Source organism: Haemaphysalis longicornis, unplaced genomic scaffold (genome assembly GCF_048455015.1).
Source record: "Haemaphysalis longicornis isolate Haplotype H1 unplaced genomic scaffold, Haemaphysalis longicornis Haplotype H1 scaffold_9, whole genome shotgun sequence".
NCBI classification, from domain to species: domain Eukaryota; kingdom Metazoa; phylum Arthropoda; class Arachnida; order Ixodida; family Ixodidae; genus Haemaphysalis; species Haemaphysalis longicornis.
In genome coordinates this window covers 50,906,024-50,924,541 of record NW_027526460.1, presented here as the reverse complement: position 1 = coordinate 50,924,541, position 18,518 = coordinate 50,906,024, and the positions used below count along the sequence as shown (strand labels likewise).

Genomic DNA, 18,518 nt, shown 5'->3' with positions numbered 1-18,518 from the left:
ACCACAAAATAATCGCCTCGAAATGACGGCTGACGCTTTCTTCCTATTCCGTGAGTGTTGATTCGTGTGTCTTGGCGCGCCCAGGTGTATGGTAGCACGATACGGGCCTCTTCGAACGCAGGCACATCACACAAAACACTCACCTCTCTTGCACCAGCATCTTGAAATTCTGGGGGTCTTGCCTCATCTTCACGTTGGCTTCCTCGTAACTCAGCTGCGGGGGTGGGCGAGAAAGAAAAGGAGAAGAAAGAAAACGTGAGGAGGAATATAAAGGCAAAAAAGTCACGTATCTGTTGTGTTATAGAAGCTTGTGGGAAAGGGATGGAGAATGTCTCCGGTCGTAACTTAAGCCACGGACAGTTGGCGCCGGGCGTGCCTTTTACTAAGAAGAAGCTAGGCGAAGAGGGCGCGAGAAAGGACCCAACCAGTCACATGCGCAGTTGCTTGGCTGATGGCACCGACGTGTTGTTTTCGCAGACTCCGCTGACAAATCCGCGAAATAAGCTGTGCGTCACGCAAGCTGACTCGCCTTTAGTCCTGCATACGCATGGAGAAACCGACCTCTGAGCGGTCTTGTAAATGCCGTGAGCACACCGTGGCTGCATACAGGGAATGGAGGAAGAGGGGGGGGGGGTTGCTGGCCGTTGATGCTGCAGGAATTTTTGGTTTGTGAAGGAGGATAAGGTAGAGCGCATTTCTGACAACACGAAATAGGGCCCCCGACTCACTTCCTCCTCAAAAAAAGAACAAAAAAGGGTGGGGGGAGGTGGAGGCGGACCATTATTGACCAGGCTACTAGCGATAAATAGTTGAAGTGCTTTAGGTGTAACAGATAAGTGCGGACAAGACGCCTTGCCTGTCGTAATCGTTTCTTTACCGGCCGCGTGCTTTTCGCGCGTTCATTTATTTTATATATGCCCAAGGTGGGAGAACTCTAGACCACAATAAGAGCGTCGCCTCTTCCTCTGCGCGTAATCTTCAGCACAGATGATGATGGTGGTGGTGCTGGCGTTTTATCTTCTTCTTTCCACGTGCTTATCACCATTACGTGTTTGCGCGTGTTGCTCGCACGAGAGTTTTATATAAGGGTCGCTTGGAACATCGACGTCTCAAGTGAACCTCAACCTTTCAAGTCCTGTAGACCTCAGTACCCTCCGTTTCGACTGAAACGACTTCAATTAATTGTTTTCACTTCGATGGCATAATTTGCGGCGTGCGCTACCAACTTTGACTAATTTTTAGCAGTACCGTTCATAACGAGAATTAGAAGAAAAAAGAAAACATCTTAAATAAACCTGAGCACATGACGTGTGCGTATTGTCTGGTACAAGAGAAGTTTTGGGTGGCCTGCAGACAACTTTTTCTGCGCTTTTATTAAATCATTGTGCGAAATAATAGGTCGAATAGCGGAATTTCTTCTTTTGCAGTTTCGCCACTTACCAATGCGATAGAAGACTTCAAACATGCTAGACACTTTGGCATAATTTCAGACGGCAGGTTAAGCTAGTTTCTCCTCAACTGTGTTAGTGCTGCCAGGTGTGCCGAGGCTTTCCCAATACGCAGAAGCGGTGCGTTATCAAACCGGTGCGTCCAATTAAAATAAGGTAGGCGTTTTGTTCCTTTCAGGACATTTAGAACAAATACTTTTTTTTTTTTTTTTGCACTGCGTGACTACCAATCCCGATAAAAATATTTTGTGGGGCTTGCGAGATTCGGTTGTGCCTTGACCACACACGTTTGGGTAATAATGCTGGGATGTCATTAAATTTTTATTATTTTTTAGGCAACGAATTCTTCAATGTGCATCGGGAAGTCGTCTCCCGTCTGAAATATGGCCGCCGCATAACACACGTATTCCATTTCCGCAGCGCCGCCTGCAGTTTGTCTGGCTCCTAGCGTCGATGACGTCATTGCTGTAGAGCCACGTGACGCATTTGCAGCCAATGGGGATTTATCTTGCCTCCGATTACCTTTTTTTGGTGTTGTTATATAAGTCATCTATGCTTTGCAAAAAAAAGTCCAGTGTTTATTCTTTTCCCTCCGTTTAACAAAGTGTGCTTCACCACTAAACGCTTGAGCTCGACAGAAAAGTGTCATCAAGAGAAGACGAGGCACGCATGCGCGAATAACAGCGGATGTCAGCGAGGAACGAAGATGAATGAAGACAGCCGGATACGTTAACGAATACGGAGAAAGGCAGAAAAATAAAGTTGGCGACATTTTTTTTTTTCTTGCCGCATAATGTTTTTTGTTCACAGAAGTTTGCTTCAAAAGTAGTCACCGAGCCTCACGGAATCAGCGATGACGAGGTGTAGCCCGGGGGCGATTCCTAGGAATCTATCGGCCCTTTTGCCTCACAACCACGGTACGCAATCAGGCGTCGCGATAGAGCTAGACTGCGACAATACACCGACCTTTCAACGTTGAAGAAATCTCTGAAAAGGCGCCTCATGCATCTACGGGCCTCCTAGCGTCTGCATCATCACTGTCAAAAAACACCGGTTATGTCGCCAACTCGTGTGCGCAATAAGCAAAATTTTCTGCGCTTGCGCAGTAGAACATTTGAACACCTTCGAGTGTTCATTGTTTCGTGCAGTAGTAGAGGTATTAGGTTGACTAAAATGCTGTCGATTTTGACTGTATGCTATAAAAACTACTTTTTAAAAATCCCGCTATATTACATGTATATATGTATATAGTTGAGATTACCCAGAACATCAAACGAATTTGGTATTCTCTGCGATTTGTGCAGGAACAATGAATGCGTCTGGTATCAGGATGTTCGTTTCGGTTTTCTAAAATTATAACGAAATGTGGGTTTTCCCACCGATTAATGCTGTGCTAATATATACGGAACGAGGTATAAAACGTCGTCGCTGATCATAGTCCGGCACAAGATTCTTACGGTGTTCACCTACACCAACTACAGTTTGAATGAGTCTTAAATGAACGTGCAATGCCTGCAGCGCAGGCTGGGATTACGTCAAGCGCCGCTGCATCGTCTGCAGGGTCAAGGGGGCGAACGACCCGCGATTGAAGAGGCGCTGCTCGAGTCTCGGCTTGGCTCGTCTTGGCTTCGCGTGACGCCTGGCCGCGTATAACCTAAACAGATGGTTTCCCGCTCGAAGACAGCACGCCCGCGACGACATAAATCATCGGGCCGAACGCTTCATCATTGCGCGAACGACGATTTACGTCCACACGCCTGACTGCGCGTCCAAGCGCCTCATTTTCCCCTTGCTGCTTCTGCATCTCAATTCTTTGTTTGCTTTTCATTCTCCCCCTCCCCGATCTCTGGGCTCCGGGGTATTTTGGCGTCGGTAGCCCCTTACCTCCTTCCTTCATTCGCCTCCTCTTCGGCACGCTTGTCTGCCATTGTTGTGTACGGTCCCCGCGACCATCTGTACACGCCGCGCGCGAGCGCCTTCCTGCATTCCTGGCTGTTCCGAAGCAAAATATTGTTCCTTCCTCCCCCATTGTCGACCGAGGCCCATTTGTCTTGAGCAGCGCTCCTCGAATAACGCTGAATCGCGCTACTCGGGAATTCTGCGCAGGCTTCGTTCCAACACGGAAGATCCTGTACCTTCGCCGCGTTGTTTAACGCTCCTCTTTTCTTTTTTTCTTTTTTCTGACGCAGCCGCCTCTTCCACTGTTGCCGCTGTGAGTGAGAAGTCCGTAGCTCGCGTGCGCGTACCCTTGTTGCTCATTGAGTTTCCTCGACTAACTTGTCGTTTGCTGCCATCTGGAGGCATCAGTTTCTGAACGAGCATTCGAAACTATCTTCATCTTGGCTTTCCCGAGCAGGCGTATGAGTGAATCTAGGTTTTTGCATTCCCCTAAGTCGCGCACGCCGACTTTTCTCCTCTATCCTTTTTCCTCAACTCCCACCAGGCTCGGTAACCTTTCTCAATGCCTCTAACCACCTAAGATGCGGTCGTCGCATCGAGCAACACCTCTGTGTCCCTGTGCCTTTGCGGTGTACGAGAGGGCAGTGAACACGTCTTTTGTGTTTGTCCACGTTTCTCCCCGGCACGATTGACGCCGCTATGTTCACTACGGGCGAAAAACCTCATCATTAAGGACTTTTCAGGCCCCTGGGACAGCAAAGACGGTACGGTGCGGGGTGTTAAAGCTCTTGTGCGCTTCCTTAGAGACTCTAGACTAGACGCCAGCTTATGAATGCCTCTCTCGCTAATTTTTTTTGTTTCTGTATGTGTGCGTGCGTGTGTTTATCTGGTGGTTTTTGTTTTTTCTTTCTTTTTATTATCACTATTCGTTCGTTTTGGCATTTAACCCTCATTACATGTTCATCAGCCATCTGGAGTAGCAAGCCCAGCATTGTGCAGGGCTGACCTCTGCATATAACATTAAAGAGCTCTCTCTTTCTCCCCAGGGTCCCTTAAAGTGCTCCAGGGTCCCTTTAACGGCCTTTCTTTACATGAGGGATACACAACCCAGCACTACACACGGATAGTTAACTTATATTAGTAGTATTTGCAAAGCACGGAGCTTTCTCTGTAGCCGAAGTTCTGAGATGCCTACCAAATTTGGCACGTTACGCTTCCATATTCGACGTTCACTCGTGAACTGTACCTGGACGGGATAGTAGCCTCCGTTGAAAGGATTGTGGCAGGAGGTCTGGTCCGAGCCGAGTTCCACCAGCATCTCGCCCGTGTTCTCCATCTCGGTCGCCAGGCGCTCCCTAGCGGGAAGAAAACATCCGCGATTTATCACGTGACCTCATGGGAAATGAGCGCCCAACGCCTCGTGACGCAACACCCGGCCGGGGGCAGGCACTGAACGAGTTCAGAGGTCACGTGAGCTACGCTCCTCTCTCAGCCAGTCTCGCACGCCACTTCAGCAGTTGTATACTATCGAGTTGTATGCGATATCGAGCTCGATAAGCAGAAAATGACGGGCTTGCGAGCACACACACCGCACGCACCAGCGCGAGGACATAAAATACTACTGATGCTACTCAACTGCTGTTACTGCTGTTACTGCTGTTACTGCTGTTACTGCTGCTACTCAACAATGCTACTGCTGCTATGTTACAGCAATGATATGCTATGTTACTGCTGTAAAATGGAGAAGTTGCTCCCTGTTGGAAGTGAGCAGTACGCGCTTCGCATGTAAAACATGCCTCGGCCAGCCTCATTTATAGTACTCACCTTACATTACAACGCGCAAAGGATAAGAAATGACTTGAGACCTCTAGCGTTACGATATACTCTGTCGTTATTTCATGACAAGGTCAGTCTAAGTCGTGTTATCCAACATACTGTATTTTCACGCGTATAACCCACCCCTGCATATAAACCGCACTCCACTTTCAGCCCGCCGGAAAAGAAAACAAAAAATCCTCGCGTATTGCCCGCACATTTTATACAGGAAAGGCTGCACCAAAGCTATTGTTCAAGCAACACATCACATACTCTGTAGACAGAAAGAGCGTATATTTAGCTAGTAGAATACACTGATGACTGCAAGGCGAAAGTCACAATTCACTACTAAAATTCAGTTATTAGAATGCGCTTGTGCTTGTTTTTTCTTCCTTGTCCTTGCATGTTTTGCGCAATCGCTGCCATGGAAGGCTTATTCAGTGTTACTGCGCAGGAGCTTCACGGCACAACGCGCATTGCCGTGAAGCTGCGCTAAAAAAACCCGCGTATTATCAACACGCATAATTTGCCACTGAAATTTTCGCATTTTTGGTGCGGGTTATACGCGCGAAAATACGGTACTAGTTATACTCAGGACAAAGGCAGAAAACCATCTTAGGCTTGACGAGGGCCCCTCGTTACATATGCTAGATATGTACAGATGTTTACAACATGCCGCCGGAAGACAAGAAGTTTGCGGACTTACCACAAGCTGACGACGTTCCCCAAATATCCGATGCTCACCGTCTCTCTCGCGGACTTGGCTTTCCTGGACAAAGGTTATCACCGATTAGCATTTAGTCCTTCACTGCAGTCTCACTCAGGTAACAACCTCCTTGCACGCGTGGTATACAAACAAATTAGTTAAGCTTAAAACTGAAATCTTCCGCCACAGTTATAATTTTGCACCATGAAAACAATTCAGATGCATAGCGTACACGACATGTGCCCACCACTGTGCTTGAGCACAGATTTAAACGAAGGCTCTAAGATTAGGCACAGATGAGCGTTCAAAGGCATAGTAACAATCTGAAGACTATTTTCCCGGATTAATCACTTGCAGGGAATACGTACCCACTGCAACTTTTTTCCTGCGTTCAAGAAAGACAGTGAAAAAAGTAGCCTGCGTTAACTTACCCAAAGCGGGGTAACCTATAATATGTCCGAACATTACGATGAACGCAAACGCATATTCCGCGAGTTGCATTGGTCGCGCATGTACTCCTCCAAGTGATTCACTCCGATTGAACCGCTCTAAAAGTACAAGAAATATTGTTTTCTCTTTTCTTTTTTTTTTCTGGAAACAAATATTACGTATCTCGTAGATGGCAAAATGCCAATAATGGGACCGGGGCGGCCGCTGAACTCGAAGCGGAGTGTCGTTATCGCACCTTATTCGTTTGATGAGCAGTTCGAGGTCCTCGATGACTTCGTCCAACCAGCCCTGTTTGTGCCGCTTGTAGGTCGCTTCCTTGGACACCTGGCGCGAGAACGGAAACATCAAAGGGACCATGAAGACCAAATACAACTTTGCTCTAGTTGAAAGCACTAGACTTTGGTAGCTCACTCAACTCCATTCCAGCCTCGAAAGGCGTTTAAGCCGGAAACGCAAAAAATATTCCCAGCATTCAAATCTCGCGCCATGGTTACGTAATATGGACAGGAGTGACACGTTATGGACCGGCAATGGGAGAATTGTTATCACTATGATAACTGCGCGTCAGTATTCACGTGATACAATCAAACGGATATAGAGGCCCCACTATTATAGCCCAGACATGTTTCTTGGCGGTGGCTTGGGCTGGCGACCGCCAATCACGCAAGCAAGATTCTGTGACGTCATAAAAAAGTTGCCGGAAAGTGGCTGGGGTGTCGCCACTGTCGAGTATCTTTTCTTTAATATCTCTGTTATTTGTTTGAAGTTGGCTATAAAATTGGTATTGTTGTTATCAGGACAGCCTGCCTTTTTAATGAACCGAACTTGTATTTTGTCTTCGTGTACTCTTTAAATTGTTCTCAGTGGCCCCTGACGTCGACTCATGCAACCCTGTGGCATACTGGCTGGTGCCCTTTTCTTGCTCCGTGCTGCAAAAAACGGGTCACAAAGAAATAGGTTCCGTTCTCCCAAAATCCAGTTCCCCCCTACTTATCTCCAGGAACGACTTTGAACTTTTAGTGCGGAGCACTTTAGCTGCACGGCTTGTCGTCGTAGCTCGTCTGGAGTCACGGTGTCTAGCCACCACAGTCCCGCAGCGTCACGCACCCGAACAGAGGCTACCAAAAAATCAGCGCTTCCCCTGGTTGGGATGGAACCTAGGTCCCTCGCGTTACGAACACTGTGTGAATCCCATTACGCCATACAGGCACACGTTACTCATGTTCAAACTTTTGGGGGTGATCTTTACGCTGCGCCATTGCCACGGTGGCTACCCTTGCTAGACCGTAAGTACACAATAATATAAAATCAGGAAACGTCTTACGTTAACGCGTTAATTATGACACATTAATGAAAACTCAATGCAGTGTCTTTATAGGCCTTTTCAGGGGCGGCGGCGCCCTCTCTGGACTACTTAATTTCGGTGTCAGCTCCAGGCTGATACTGAAATTAGTCAAGAGAGGGCGCGACAGCCCCTTTGGTGATTCACTGCTCCGCATCTGACCGCTTTCACGGTGAGTGAAACTGCTTTATTTTTTTTACGGAATCCCTTCCCCTGCACCTTCCCCCCCCCCTTTTTTTTTCCGAGCACAGAAACAAGAAAGCAGGCGTAAGCGCCGTTCTTCTCAAGGGTGCGGGATTATGATTGGAATCGGGTTCGACTCCCTGCCTAGGCGGATGCCTTCCGGATGAAGGTGCAAAATAAAAACGTGTGCGCGATGTTCCCTTTTTTATGTTAAAGGAGTACTGACACGAAATTTCAAAGCTGAGATAACTATGTAAAACGCTTCCTTTTTATCAGGAGATATCTCCCAGCAAGTTTCAACATCAACCGTTCAGCGAAACATATTTAAAATCTATTTTAATCTTCGCCCGCACGAGAAAGCCCAGAGCGGCCCGACGTGACATCATCTGCTACGTGCCCCAAACTGCCGACGTCGGGGCTCCCGTGACGAAGCCGACGCGCTGGCTGTGGTTGGCGCGCGCTGCTCGGGCGTGTGTACACGTCATGGTTTTGGGACTGACGTCATGCTGCCCGGGCCTGTGGGGACGGCGAAAACCTCGGCCGGTCTGGGCGCGCGCGCTTCCAGAGAGGCAGCGATACGGCAAGAATGGTGACGTCATGTTATACATGCTGTCATGGCGGCCGCTCGGCGTTTTTCAGTCGAAACCGAAACTGGCACGAATAAACGACGCCGTAAATGAATGTTTACGCTGCGCTCGACCGTCTAATCTGTCATTCTATGATTAGTGGGCTGGTAGGCACGTATAGCAGCGAAAAAAACGTAACATAAAAATTTCGTGTCAGTACTCCTTTAAGAGAACGCCTAAGTCACGGGATTTAACTGGCACATGGTCCTCATCTCAGGCGCACCCCACACGAAAGGTCGTTCTCAGCGCGTCCAGCCCCAAATTGTTACACTTATACCCCTGTCACACGGGCACTTTCAATCGCGATTGAAGTGAATCGCGATCGAGTTTTCAAGCGCGCTCGACGTACTGCCGCTGCTACACGGCACGTTTCAATCGCGATTGAGAAGTTGCACGGGTTGCACTCGCGTTCGCTAGATGGCGCTAACCATGTACTTGCGGCCGGCGTCTGGTAACTTCGCGCGGTCGTAGGTATACGTAACTATGTAAATATTACCTCACGCTTATTTGGGTCAAGTTATTTGACACAATTTGTGGCGTTAGTTGAAGTTGTCACATTCTGTGCCATTAGTGAGCGGGGACGAGAGTATCGCCGCTTTCGTTCGATCCCGCTTGGAAGCCTCGATCGCGCTTGAGGAACCAGGATTGAGTTCGAGCGGGATCGAGCTCGATCGCGATTGAAACTGCCGTGTAGCAGGTGCCCGATCCGGATTGAGCTCGATCCGGATCGACTCAATCGCGATTGAAAGTGCCCGTGTGACAGGGGTATTAAGTGAACCACATAGCTTCAAAGATGGGTTGGTATGGAAACGTGAAGTGTCGGCATAACAGCTGACTGTTCTGAATCCCTTTAGAAGTACTATTACCGGGAGGTGTTCCTGCGGAGCTGATAAGGAGAATAGAAAGACCCACACGCCCTTGAACCCAAGCAGAGACCACTGTTTCCTGCGTGTCTTTAATTATCGAGCTCATTTTCGAGGCACACTTTTGACTCTGTGTAATCCAGCTTGTACGGTTTCCTGCGGGCGGCATTTTTGTCGCACTTTTCGCATTCTGACGTTACTTTCGTGAAGTGATATCGAGGAATTTCTAGTTGTTTGGGCAAAGAAATAAGTCCCTAATATTTCGGCCGGATCGGGACCCAGCCTGTCAGTTGTGACGCAAAAAGTAAAGATGCAGCTGGCGGTGACCGTTTATTACCTCTGCGATGACGCCGATGCCATTGGCGACCACTACCGCCTTTGCCTGTGCGCCACTCATTCCTCCTAGACCGGACGACACGAAGACCTGTAACGAAATTTAATCACCCAGTGCTACGCACATTTGTGGCGGCGTGCTTCATGTCCTTGCATATGGCGGTGAAATTAAGCAATGAAGTGTTTAATAGAATGATTAAAGTTTTGTACAGTACAAAGAACTAGCATGGAGAAAGCGTTTTGGGGGTTGTCTAACTAAAAGAAAACTACGCAGTTACGCCTGATCACTTACTTTTCCCCGCAGATCGTCCAGTTTGAGATACTTGCGACCAGCGTTGATTACTGTTATCTGAAATCGACAGCAAAGATAGAAAAAAAAAATGTCCAACAGCACTTTTTCGCAGACAACACACTTTTGTTGATATACCGTACCGTAGTTCCGTGTACTATGCCTTGCGGTCCGATGTAGCAGTAGCTTCCAGCTGTCATTTGTCCATACCTGAAAAGGTCAGTAAGAAGTGAAGTCAGGTTCGCTGATTTGCAGTCAGACTCAGACATGGAGTAAAATGATTAGGACTACCATGCATGGCACCCGAAAACCGCACGCAGTAATTGAGCATGCTGATCAAGGAGAAACCCTGGTACTGTGTGTGGGAGCAGTGTAAAGCTAGCAAAAAGCCTAAGCCAAAATTGTTTCATGGAAACGCCGGTGGACCGTCGCTTTAGTGGAGTGCTTATAGTAGCGTAGGATGGCACTCTAGACACAGCCTTATAAGTAACGAAAGCATTCCTAATGAGCCTATAGTGGCCGACGAGCGTACGTTCCCGTGCGGCTCTGAAGTGACCATAATGGCTGTAATGCCTCCTGACAACACGAGGGTGGCTCAAAGAGTAGCTTCTAGGAAACGGATTTTCCCGCAATCTGCGAGACTTTCCACAAGCGCCATAGCTGGTGTGTGCAGGGTGTTACAACAATAGACGAGCGTCTTTAAATTAAACAATTTTTATTTATAAACCGCTGAACCCTTTACACTGACATTTTTCAAGAAAGGCTCAATTTGTCGCCTGTTTGGTTTTGCGATAGCACAGGCGGCACTAGTGCTCTGGTTTTGTGACAATCAAAATAAAACCGATTTTCTCCTGTGGGGCAAAAAAAGGTTGCTGGAAAAATATTTTCGCTAGAGGAGTAATCGGAAATCCCAAGAGGGCTTAGCCTGAGCCCATAGACGAAAACGTTTTTTTTTTAGAAGGAATACAAAAAACAACAGGGCGGTACGGCCACCTGTATTTGCACCTTCTTGCAAAGTTTGAGCGCACTCAAGCTAGCCGTTTTGCCAAAATATTACAGCGAAGCTGTCTACGGCTAGGGTTTAGCAGATTATCTCCGGCGACAGAGCGATGTAGATAAGAATCGCACGGGGGCGTAGCGCCCCCTTCCGGCGCCCACTCAAATCCCCGGGATTGTGAAACTGTGCGCGACCTTCGGGGTAGTGGTCAAAAAAATAAAAAATAAAAGAAAGGTCTTAAGGCCTTCATATTTTGAAATAGGTCTTAATTTAGGAAGGTCTTAAGGCCTTCATTCTACCTGAAACGTGTATTTTCAGCAGTGCATTTGTGTTTAGAGGTAAAGTCGACATTAATGGTGTAAGCTGGGTCCTTCTAAGCTGGGTTTTGCGCATTGCGTTTTGCAGAGGGAAGCATGGCCAACTATACGTAGGATGATTGCGGAAAACTGTTCTACCTCTTGCGTTATCGAAAGTATCACAAATCAAATTATATGATAATTAGTCGCTGAGGCGACTGTACCATTACGCTGAGTTTCATTTACGTGTCATACATACCTAGTTAGTTCCCAATGAAGTTGTAAGTGTTACATAATTACTGTCTGCTGCCAATACATGACCATATATGGATGAAGTATGGCTAGAGAAAGCGGCTGCAAATGTTATTTTAGCGGAACTATCGGGAATCGAATTACATGGCAACTAGCCTCTAACGTGACTATGACATTACGCACCATACTTTCGCTGGTCATTCTTCTTCAGAAAGTGAAAGTGCACCGAATTTTTCTTAAAGACGCTCAGCCATTGTTTCTACACCCTGTATATATATAGGCGGGTGCATGCAAGGGGGGAAGAGTGCGAGCGTGGCCTGCTCACATTGTGACTCCCATGGCGAACATGCGGTCGTAGTCCTCCGGCTTGGAGTGGTTGGGGATGACCATGCCGTTGGTGATAACCACTCGGGGACTGGGCGCGAGGGACGGGAAGAGACCCAGCGGGTGGCCGGAGTACATCACCAGCGTCTGCGTCTCGTCTATCTGGGACAGGTAGTGCATCACCAGCCAGAACTGCGCGGGGAGGAGCGCGTGAGGGAGAAAGAAAACAAAAATAGAGGGTGATTAATGCTTGGATGAAAAGAGCGAGGATGGACAGGTGCAAGGCTGTTATCCTCAAGGTTTCAAGGTTTCAAGGTTTATTCAATAAATGTTTGGTTTACGAAATGCGTTATTGAGGTTAGTACAGAAGGAGGTCCCGAAGTAAAAACTGTCAGGGGGACCTCCTGGCTCAAAAGGGCGCATAGTCATTGTGAAAAAAAGGATAGGGCAACTCCTATGAAGAATTTGGAGATCCTGCATAAGTTGGAGATCCTGGAGATCCTGAGGAGTTTGGAGATCCTGCGGCTTCCTTACATAGCTTATTTACTGACGGGAGAGTTTACTGCAATACGAAAAGCACTGTAGAAGCGCCAACTGCACAAAAATCATGTTCCTGTACAGTGGGTTGGATTAGTGTGCACCACACTTTCTTAAAACCGTCTTCACTGCTATACGCTTCTAAATTTCGAAGAAAAACGTTTCCCTTCTTCTTCTTCTTCTTCTTCTTCTTCTTCTTCTTCTTCTTCTTCTTCTTCTTCTTCTTCTTCTTCTTCTCTTCCTCCTCATCCTCCTCAACTTCCTCCTTCCCCTCCTTCTTCTCTAAAAGCAATATCATCCGCATGAAAGTATATGAAGGCGCTAGAGTTCTCACAAATATTTCCTACTGCAACAAACACTAATTATACAATTTATTTTCAAGCAGCATTATCAGCGCCATGTTTGCAGGCATACGACAGAAATAAAAGGAATAGATAATAGCCTAATACGAAATGAAAAAAAGACGCAGGAAGTTCACACTAACCCGTAAGACTTCAAGATAGGAAAGCTGTACACAACCTTCACGACCATCACGACGGTTTCAGTCCACGACTGCAGCCGATTTGCTTCTTCTTCGCTGCCGCAACGACCTTTACTCCATCTTTGTTGCTATAATGGCGAAGGAGAAGAAAATCGGCTGCAGTAGTGGACGCGCGAGTAGGGGGTCCTCTTCCTCGAAGGAACGAATGGAATGCGCACACTAAAACTAGGCGAACGCTGGAGTTCTTTTCTTTTTTTTTTTCCAATGTTGGCCAATCTCCTTAAGGGGGTATGTTTGGCTTGACGAACGAGCGCTCGTTCCTTTTTTTTTTTTTTTTTTTGCACCAGACACACGTTCACGAGTACGCTATGACGTGTCTTTTTCGTTCCGAGCAAGTGTTGCTGCGATACGGTGAATGCTGCAATTTTTGTTTGTGGCTAACATTGGCCACAATGTTGGCCAATGCTGCTTAGTTGCTAAGTTGCTTAGTTGCTAAGCGCTTAGTTCTGAAGTTGCGTAGTTGCTTAGTTATTAGTAACTGAGTAAGCAAGTTTCTAATTGCTTAGTTGCATACTTGGTTGCTTAGCAACTAAGTATGCAACTTATCATACCCACTTAGCAACTAATTGGGTATGCTTAGCAATGCTGCTAAGTGGGTATGCTTAGCTTGAACAACGTGTGCTCGAGGCACGCGTGCAGGAGCACTCGGAATTTTCTTTGTATTTTTAACTGCGGACACCATACACAAGCGATTAGCTCAACAGCTTCGCTGTTAAAAAAAAATTCCCCGGCCGCCTCCACGAACGTGAAACTTGGGGAGGGGCGAAGCATGCATTGTATACGTGTATTCTTGGCGCCTTGGCGTTTTTTCCAGTGGAGATGAAACCGCTGGGGGGTAGGCGCAAACGAGTGCCCCGGTGTTCTTTTAGTACGCGTTACATTCTGGCGCGAGGCCTAAGAGAGTTCCCCGGTGTTTTAGTGCCGTGACTACACGAAACGACGATTACGACGACGGCAGGAGGCACCAACAGCCTCAGCCCCTAAGGGGCTTCGCCCCTAATACACATACCCTTGTCTGACCCTGTGTGATGTACACACCTCTGACAGAGGGGAACAGCTTCTCATTTTGGTGTTCAAATTATGGGGGCTGGGTGGTTCAGCCTTGGCGGCTTTCGGGGGACGCGATGGCGGGGAAGGACGCAATCCATCTCCCAGCTGCTGGCCTCCCCAAAATGGAGCGGTGGGCCCCACGCCTGCCCCCAGCCAACTGAACGCCCGGTGGCCTCTTCCTCTTGAAGGGCTCCCTGAGCGATACTTGTCCCGGTGTCTTCCTGCTCCCGCACGTGCACATCCCCGCCTCGACAGCAGCCGCTTTGGTAGGCTTTGCTTTGGGACCGTGACCGAAGGCGATAAGTCCTACCCGCGGTGCCAAACCTTTATTGTGGTTATTCCCTAGAAATTTTACAACGAAAGCTCTCAAAGGATCATGGATGGGCCGCGCATTCCAACGGACAGCTTCGAGAACTTATAATATGAAAGAAATTGCAATCCTATCGTTCTGTATGGCTAAACTAGTAGTAGCCATTAAATGCATTACAGCACGGTGCAGACTAGTGGAATGCGGATCAAGTATGAACTGCAGAAATGTCAATTACAGGGAACTGCTGAATGGGTCCTTAAGGGACAACGGTTTTATGTTAGCCTAGGAAAATGAAATCCCGGGTCAAAAGTCCCGGGCCATCTCCAGTAACGTGTAATTTGGGTAGGGGCGAAGCATGCAGTGTGTAAGTGTATTCCTGGCACCCTGGAGTTTTTATCCACGGAGATGAAACCGTTGGGGTATAGGTATGCAGCTTTGCTGTAAGTTTTGTGTCCCTGAAGCGCGAAGCGTTCTAGCGCGAGGCGTTGGAAAATGAGCGGGCCGTTGTGTTCTTTTAGTATGCCTTTTTCCCGCGGAGATGAAACGTTCTAGCGCGGGGCGTTGAAAAACGAGTGTCTTGGTGTTTTAGTGCCGTAACTACATGAGACGACGACGACAGGAGACGCCGGAAGCCCGAGCACGTAAGGGGCTTCGCCCCTAAAAATCTTCCTATCGCACATCTGAACCTTCCCCAAAATGCTTAAAAACGCAAAGACGGGCACACAAGGCAACATTTTTAAGCAAAAGCCCATATGAGACCGGAACGGACCTTCGGGAATGATATGGACAACATTTGTGAGAAAACATATCAGTGCGGTATCTCAACGGGCCTAGGCATTCTGAAGACGTAAAAGTAAGCTGCACCCAACTTCAGGTTCTCCCCTTGAGAAGTTAGAGCAAAACCCTGGAATTGGGTATTATACGTTTGCATGTGCTAGAGACGTCAGTAAAACCTCCTCGAGATGTTAACGGGTAAGCCGGGTAACAAGGAATTCGTGGAAACGTGTATTAGCACTTTTCGCTCCCTCAGGGGTGTAATTATTCAGTGTCATATTCCACTCTGTGAAGGCGGGTGGCCGGCGGAGCTGTTCGTGGGTTTGCGGTTAGCTGTTGCGGTTAGCCACAAATTTCGCGCTCAAACCTCGCCGTCGCGCCGGGGAAACGTTCGGTGGGATTGTTTCCACGCAGACGGCTCACGTTTTCCGCTTCGCGGTATTCGGTGTCCCAACGGGGATCAGGCTTACGCTTGGTGGTCGCGGCCCGATCGTCGTCGGTGGTTTCCTTCCGCCGCGTTCGCGCCCACTGCCGCCTTTTTTTTCTTCATAAGTACACTTCACTGCGCAGCACATATGTGGGAAAGCCAGCTTTCATATACCAAGCTTTCACCACTCTTCCTAAAGTCTGCTTCCCTTCCAAATACGAATGAATTGCTGAAAGGGCATTTCTCCCGGGGCATCATACGCCATCTTATATCAAAATATAAAGCACCGGAGGAGAGCAGGTGGCCGAAGAAAGAGGGCGTGCCGAAGTGAGGAGGAGGAGAGCGTCTTTTCTATGTCCACGCGCGCAAGCAAAGGGGTTAGCCTATAACAATTTACACGATGTAAGGCATGTAATCGAGCAGGGACTTGCGCTCACCGAGGCCACGCAATGGTCGATACATCATTAAATCTCGTCCTTGTTGTTTCAACGTCTGTGCTGCTTTTTACTCATATGTTTCCGCTATCTTTGGGAGTTCACTTTATTTTCAGACTATTCATGAATGATTATTTATCTCAGAGGACGACTCGAATTACTCAGTAATCATTCTATGCAATGTTTCCGGCTTTTAGTGTTGTGATCTGCATTGATTAGCAAATTAAAGACGTAGATTTTTCGTAATTTAGTTACCCTATTTTCGCGCGTATAACCCACACCAAAAATGCGAAAATTTCAGTGTCAAAGTGGGGGCACGGCACAGTTAATACGCCGGGTTTTTTTCTTTGGGCAGCTTCGTGGCAATGCGCGTTGTGCCGTGAAGCTCCTACGCAGTAACACCAAGCCTTCCATGGCAGCGATTACGCAAAACATGCGAGGACAAGTAAGAAAAAAACAGGACGAGCGCACTCTAACAACTGAATTTTATTAGTGAATTGTGATTTTCGCCTTGCAGTAAGTGTATTCTACTTGTTATATACACACTTTTTCTGTCTACACAGTACGTGATGTGTTGCTTGAGCAGTAGCTTTGGTGCATTGATTGATTGTGGGGTTTTTACGCGCCGACGCAGGCGACGAGGCGCACCGTAGTGAAGCTCTCCGGTTTAATTTTGACCGTGCACCTGGGGATCTTTAACCTGCGCCGACATCTCATACACACAGGCGTTTTTGCTTTTCGCATCCACCAGAAAAGCGGCCGTTACGGCCGGGAATCAAACCCGCGACCTTGTGCTCAGCAGCACGACGCTTTAGCCACTGAGCCACCGCGGCGGGTAGTAGCTTTGGTTCAGCCTTTCCTGTACCAAATTTGAGAGTAATACGCGGGGATTTTTTTTTTTTCTTTTCGGTGGACTGAAAGTGGGGCTGCGGATTATATGCAGGGGCGGGCTATACGCGCGAAAACACGGTAACCTTTGGTAGCTGTTGACGCACTCACATGAGAGAGAAAGCTTGTGCCGTACCTGTGCCCAGTTGGAGAAGACCTGTCCGTTGCCGCCGTAGGTGACGAGTTCCTCGGGGAACTGGGCCACCTGCGGGTCCAGGTTGTTCATGATCATGAGCATCACGGCCGCCGCCTGCTTCGTCTTGGCCGGGTACTCGCTGATCGGATACGCCCTGCGCACGGCGTTGTATGCGCAGTCTGAGGAACACGCGTACGCCCGCTTCCCCAGATTTCCCCAAAACAACCGATTGCTGCAATTATGCTGATTTTGGAGGCCCAGCAAGCGAGTTGACTGAAATGCGGCGTTTGTTCCGGTCCGGAACATGCGCGCACCTCGTCACAGTCCCCGTCACAAACGCATAAATAAAAAAAAGAAAGGAAACTTAAAATGTCGAGGACACCTAAGTTCTTATTTCGAGTTATGAAGGCAAGGCAAAAGCATTCATGTCCCGCCTCCCCCTCTTCCCTTCTTCTCCTTCCCCAACTACGGCCATGTGGCCTTCCCCATCTCAGTAAATGTTATTCAATTATTCAATTAAAGAGACCATGTAACACTTTCTTCAACTTTTTTTGAAATGCTTGCATAACGCAGTTACCCAACACACCCAGTACTTAGATTAGGGGGTCGCATAGTACCTCAGCCAAAAATAACTGCTCTATGTCCATCAGATAAAAGATTTTTCTCTCTTTCCCGGTCTTGTTCTTTGACGGCTTGAATTACGTCACTGAGGCCATCTAGCGGCTGTCGGCCGGTTTTCTTTCAGCTGCAACAATGAACGCTTCTCGATAGCAAATTTAAAAATAAAGCTGCAAAAGCAAAGCAGAAACGGAAGGCGTATCTGCTGTGACGACCGAATCACGCAGCGCCGCTCCGTGCTGGCAATAACTATAGCTTTCGCAGAGCTTCCAGACCCGAAGGAAAGAGTGAAAGCGTTTATCGAAAGTGTTGCAGGGGGGCTTTAATGTCCAATTGAAAGGGGCTGACTGCATTCTGGAATTTTCCGCATTTAGGAACATTTGAAGTTGCTGAGGGAGGGGACCGTGTATACACGTGCATTGGGCTAGTTGGTGCATACTACCGAAATTCAAAACAGCGCTAATAAACAGCACAAAGAACGACAACACACGGCGCTGACTAGTTTATTCCGGTCCTCGGAAAGATTTCTTCCTCTTTCCTTTATATTCCTTCCCTTCCTTCCGTTCCTTCATGGTTCCTTCATCTTTGCGCTTTTGTCTTTTGCATTTGCTTTCGCCTATCACGGTTCTTTCTTCGTCCCCCTTCCTTCTCCTTCTTCATTACATGCTGCAGGACGCGGAATAAACCACCAGTTGCCAGTCAGCGCCCGCCATGTAAGTACGTGTTGTCGTTCCTTGTCCTATTTACTTGCGCTGTTTCGAATTCCGGTGGTATCTGCGGTTTACTGGCGTGGCGGTGGCCCCTTTCTCTACTGCTGAAATTTCGGCCGCCGACGTTGTCGAACACGGTTCAGACTCCGTTGCTTAGAAGCGTTGCTTAGGCGTTGCTTAGCAGCGCGAGCACTTTTGTGTTGCGGAAATGTGGAAATCGTTGAAATCCTCGAACCCGCGCCGGCACGCGCTAGGGTAGAGACGCGAGGC

At 48.0% G+C, this 18,518-nt stretch overlaps 1 protein-coding gene across 1 annotated transcript in view; it reads right to left on the bottom strand.

Moving 5' to 3' along the window:
* Window positions 1-18,518, bottom strand: part of LOC144153752 (urocanate hydratase-like) — a 49,648-nt gene that overhangs the window by 18,458 nt on the left and 12,672 nt on the right. The window contains exons 3-11 of the mRNA XM_077685451.1: window positions 16,921-17,074; window positions 11,825-12,015; window positions 10,098-10,164; window positions 9,958-10,014; window positions 9,670-9,756; window positions 6,554-6,642; window positions 5,869-5,931; window positions 4,594-4,702; window positions 144-214 (exon numbers count right to left, since the gene is read on the bottom strand). Of these exons, the coding sequence (XP_077541577.1) occupies window positions 144-214; window positions 4,594-4,702; window positions 5,869-5,931; window positions 6,554-6,642; window positions 9,670-9,756; window positions 9,958-10,014; window positions 10,098-10,164; window positions 11,825-12,015; window positions 16,921-17,074 (888 nt within the window). The remainder of the gene's footprint in view (window positions 1-143; window positions 215-4,593; window positions 4,703-5,868; window positions 5,932-6,553; window positions 6,643-9,669; window positions 9,757-9,957; window positions 10,015-10,097; window positions 10,165-11,824; window positions 12,016-16,920; window positions 17,075-18,518) is intronic.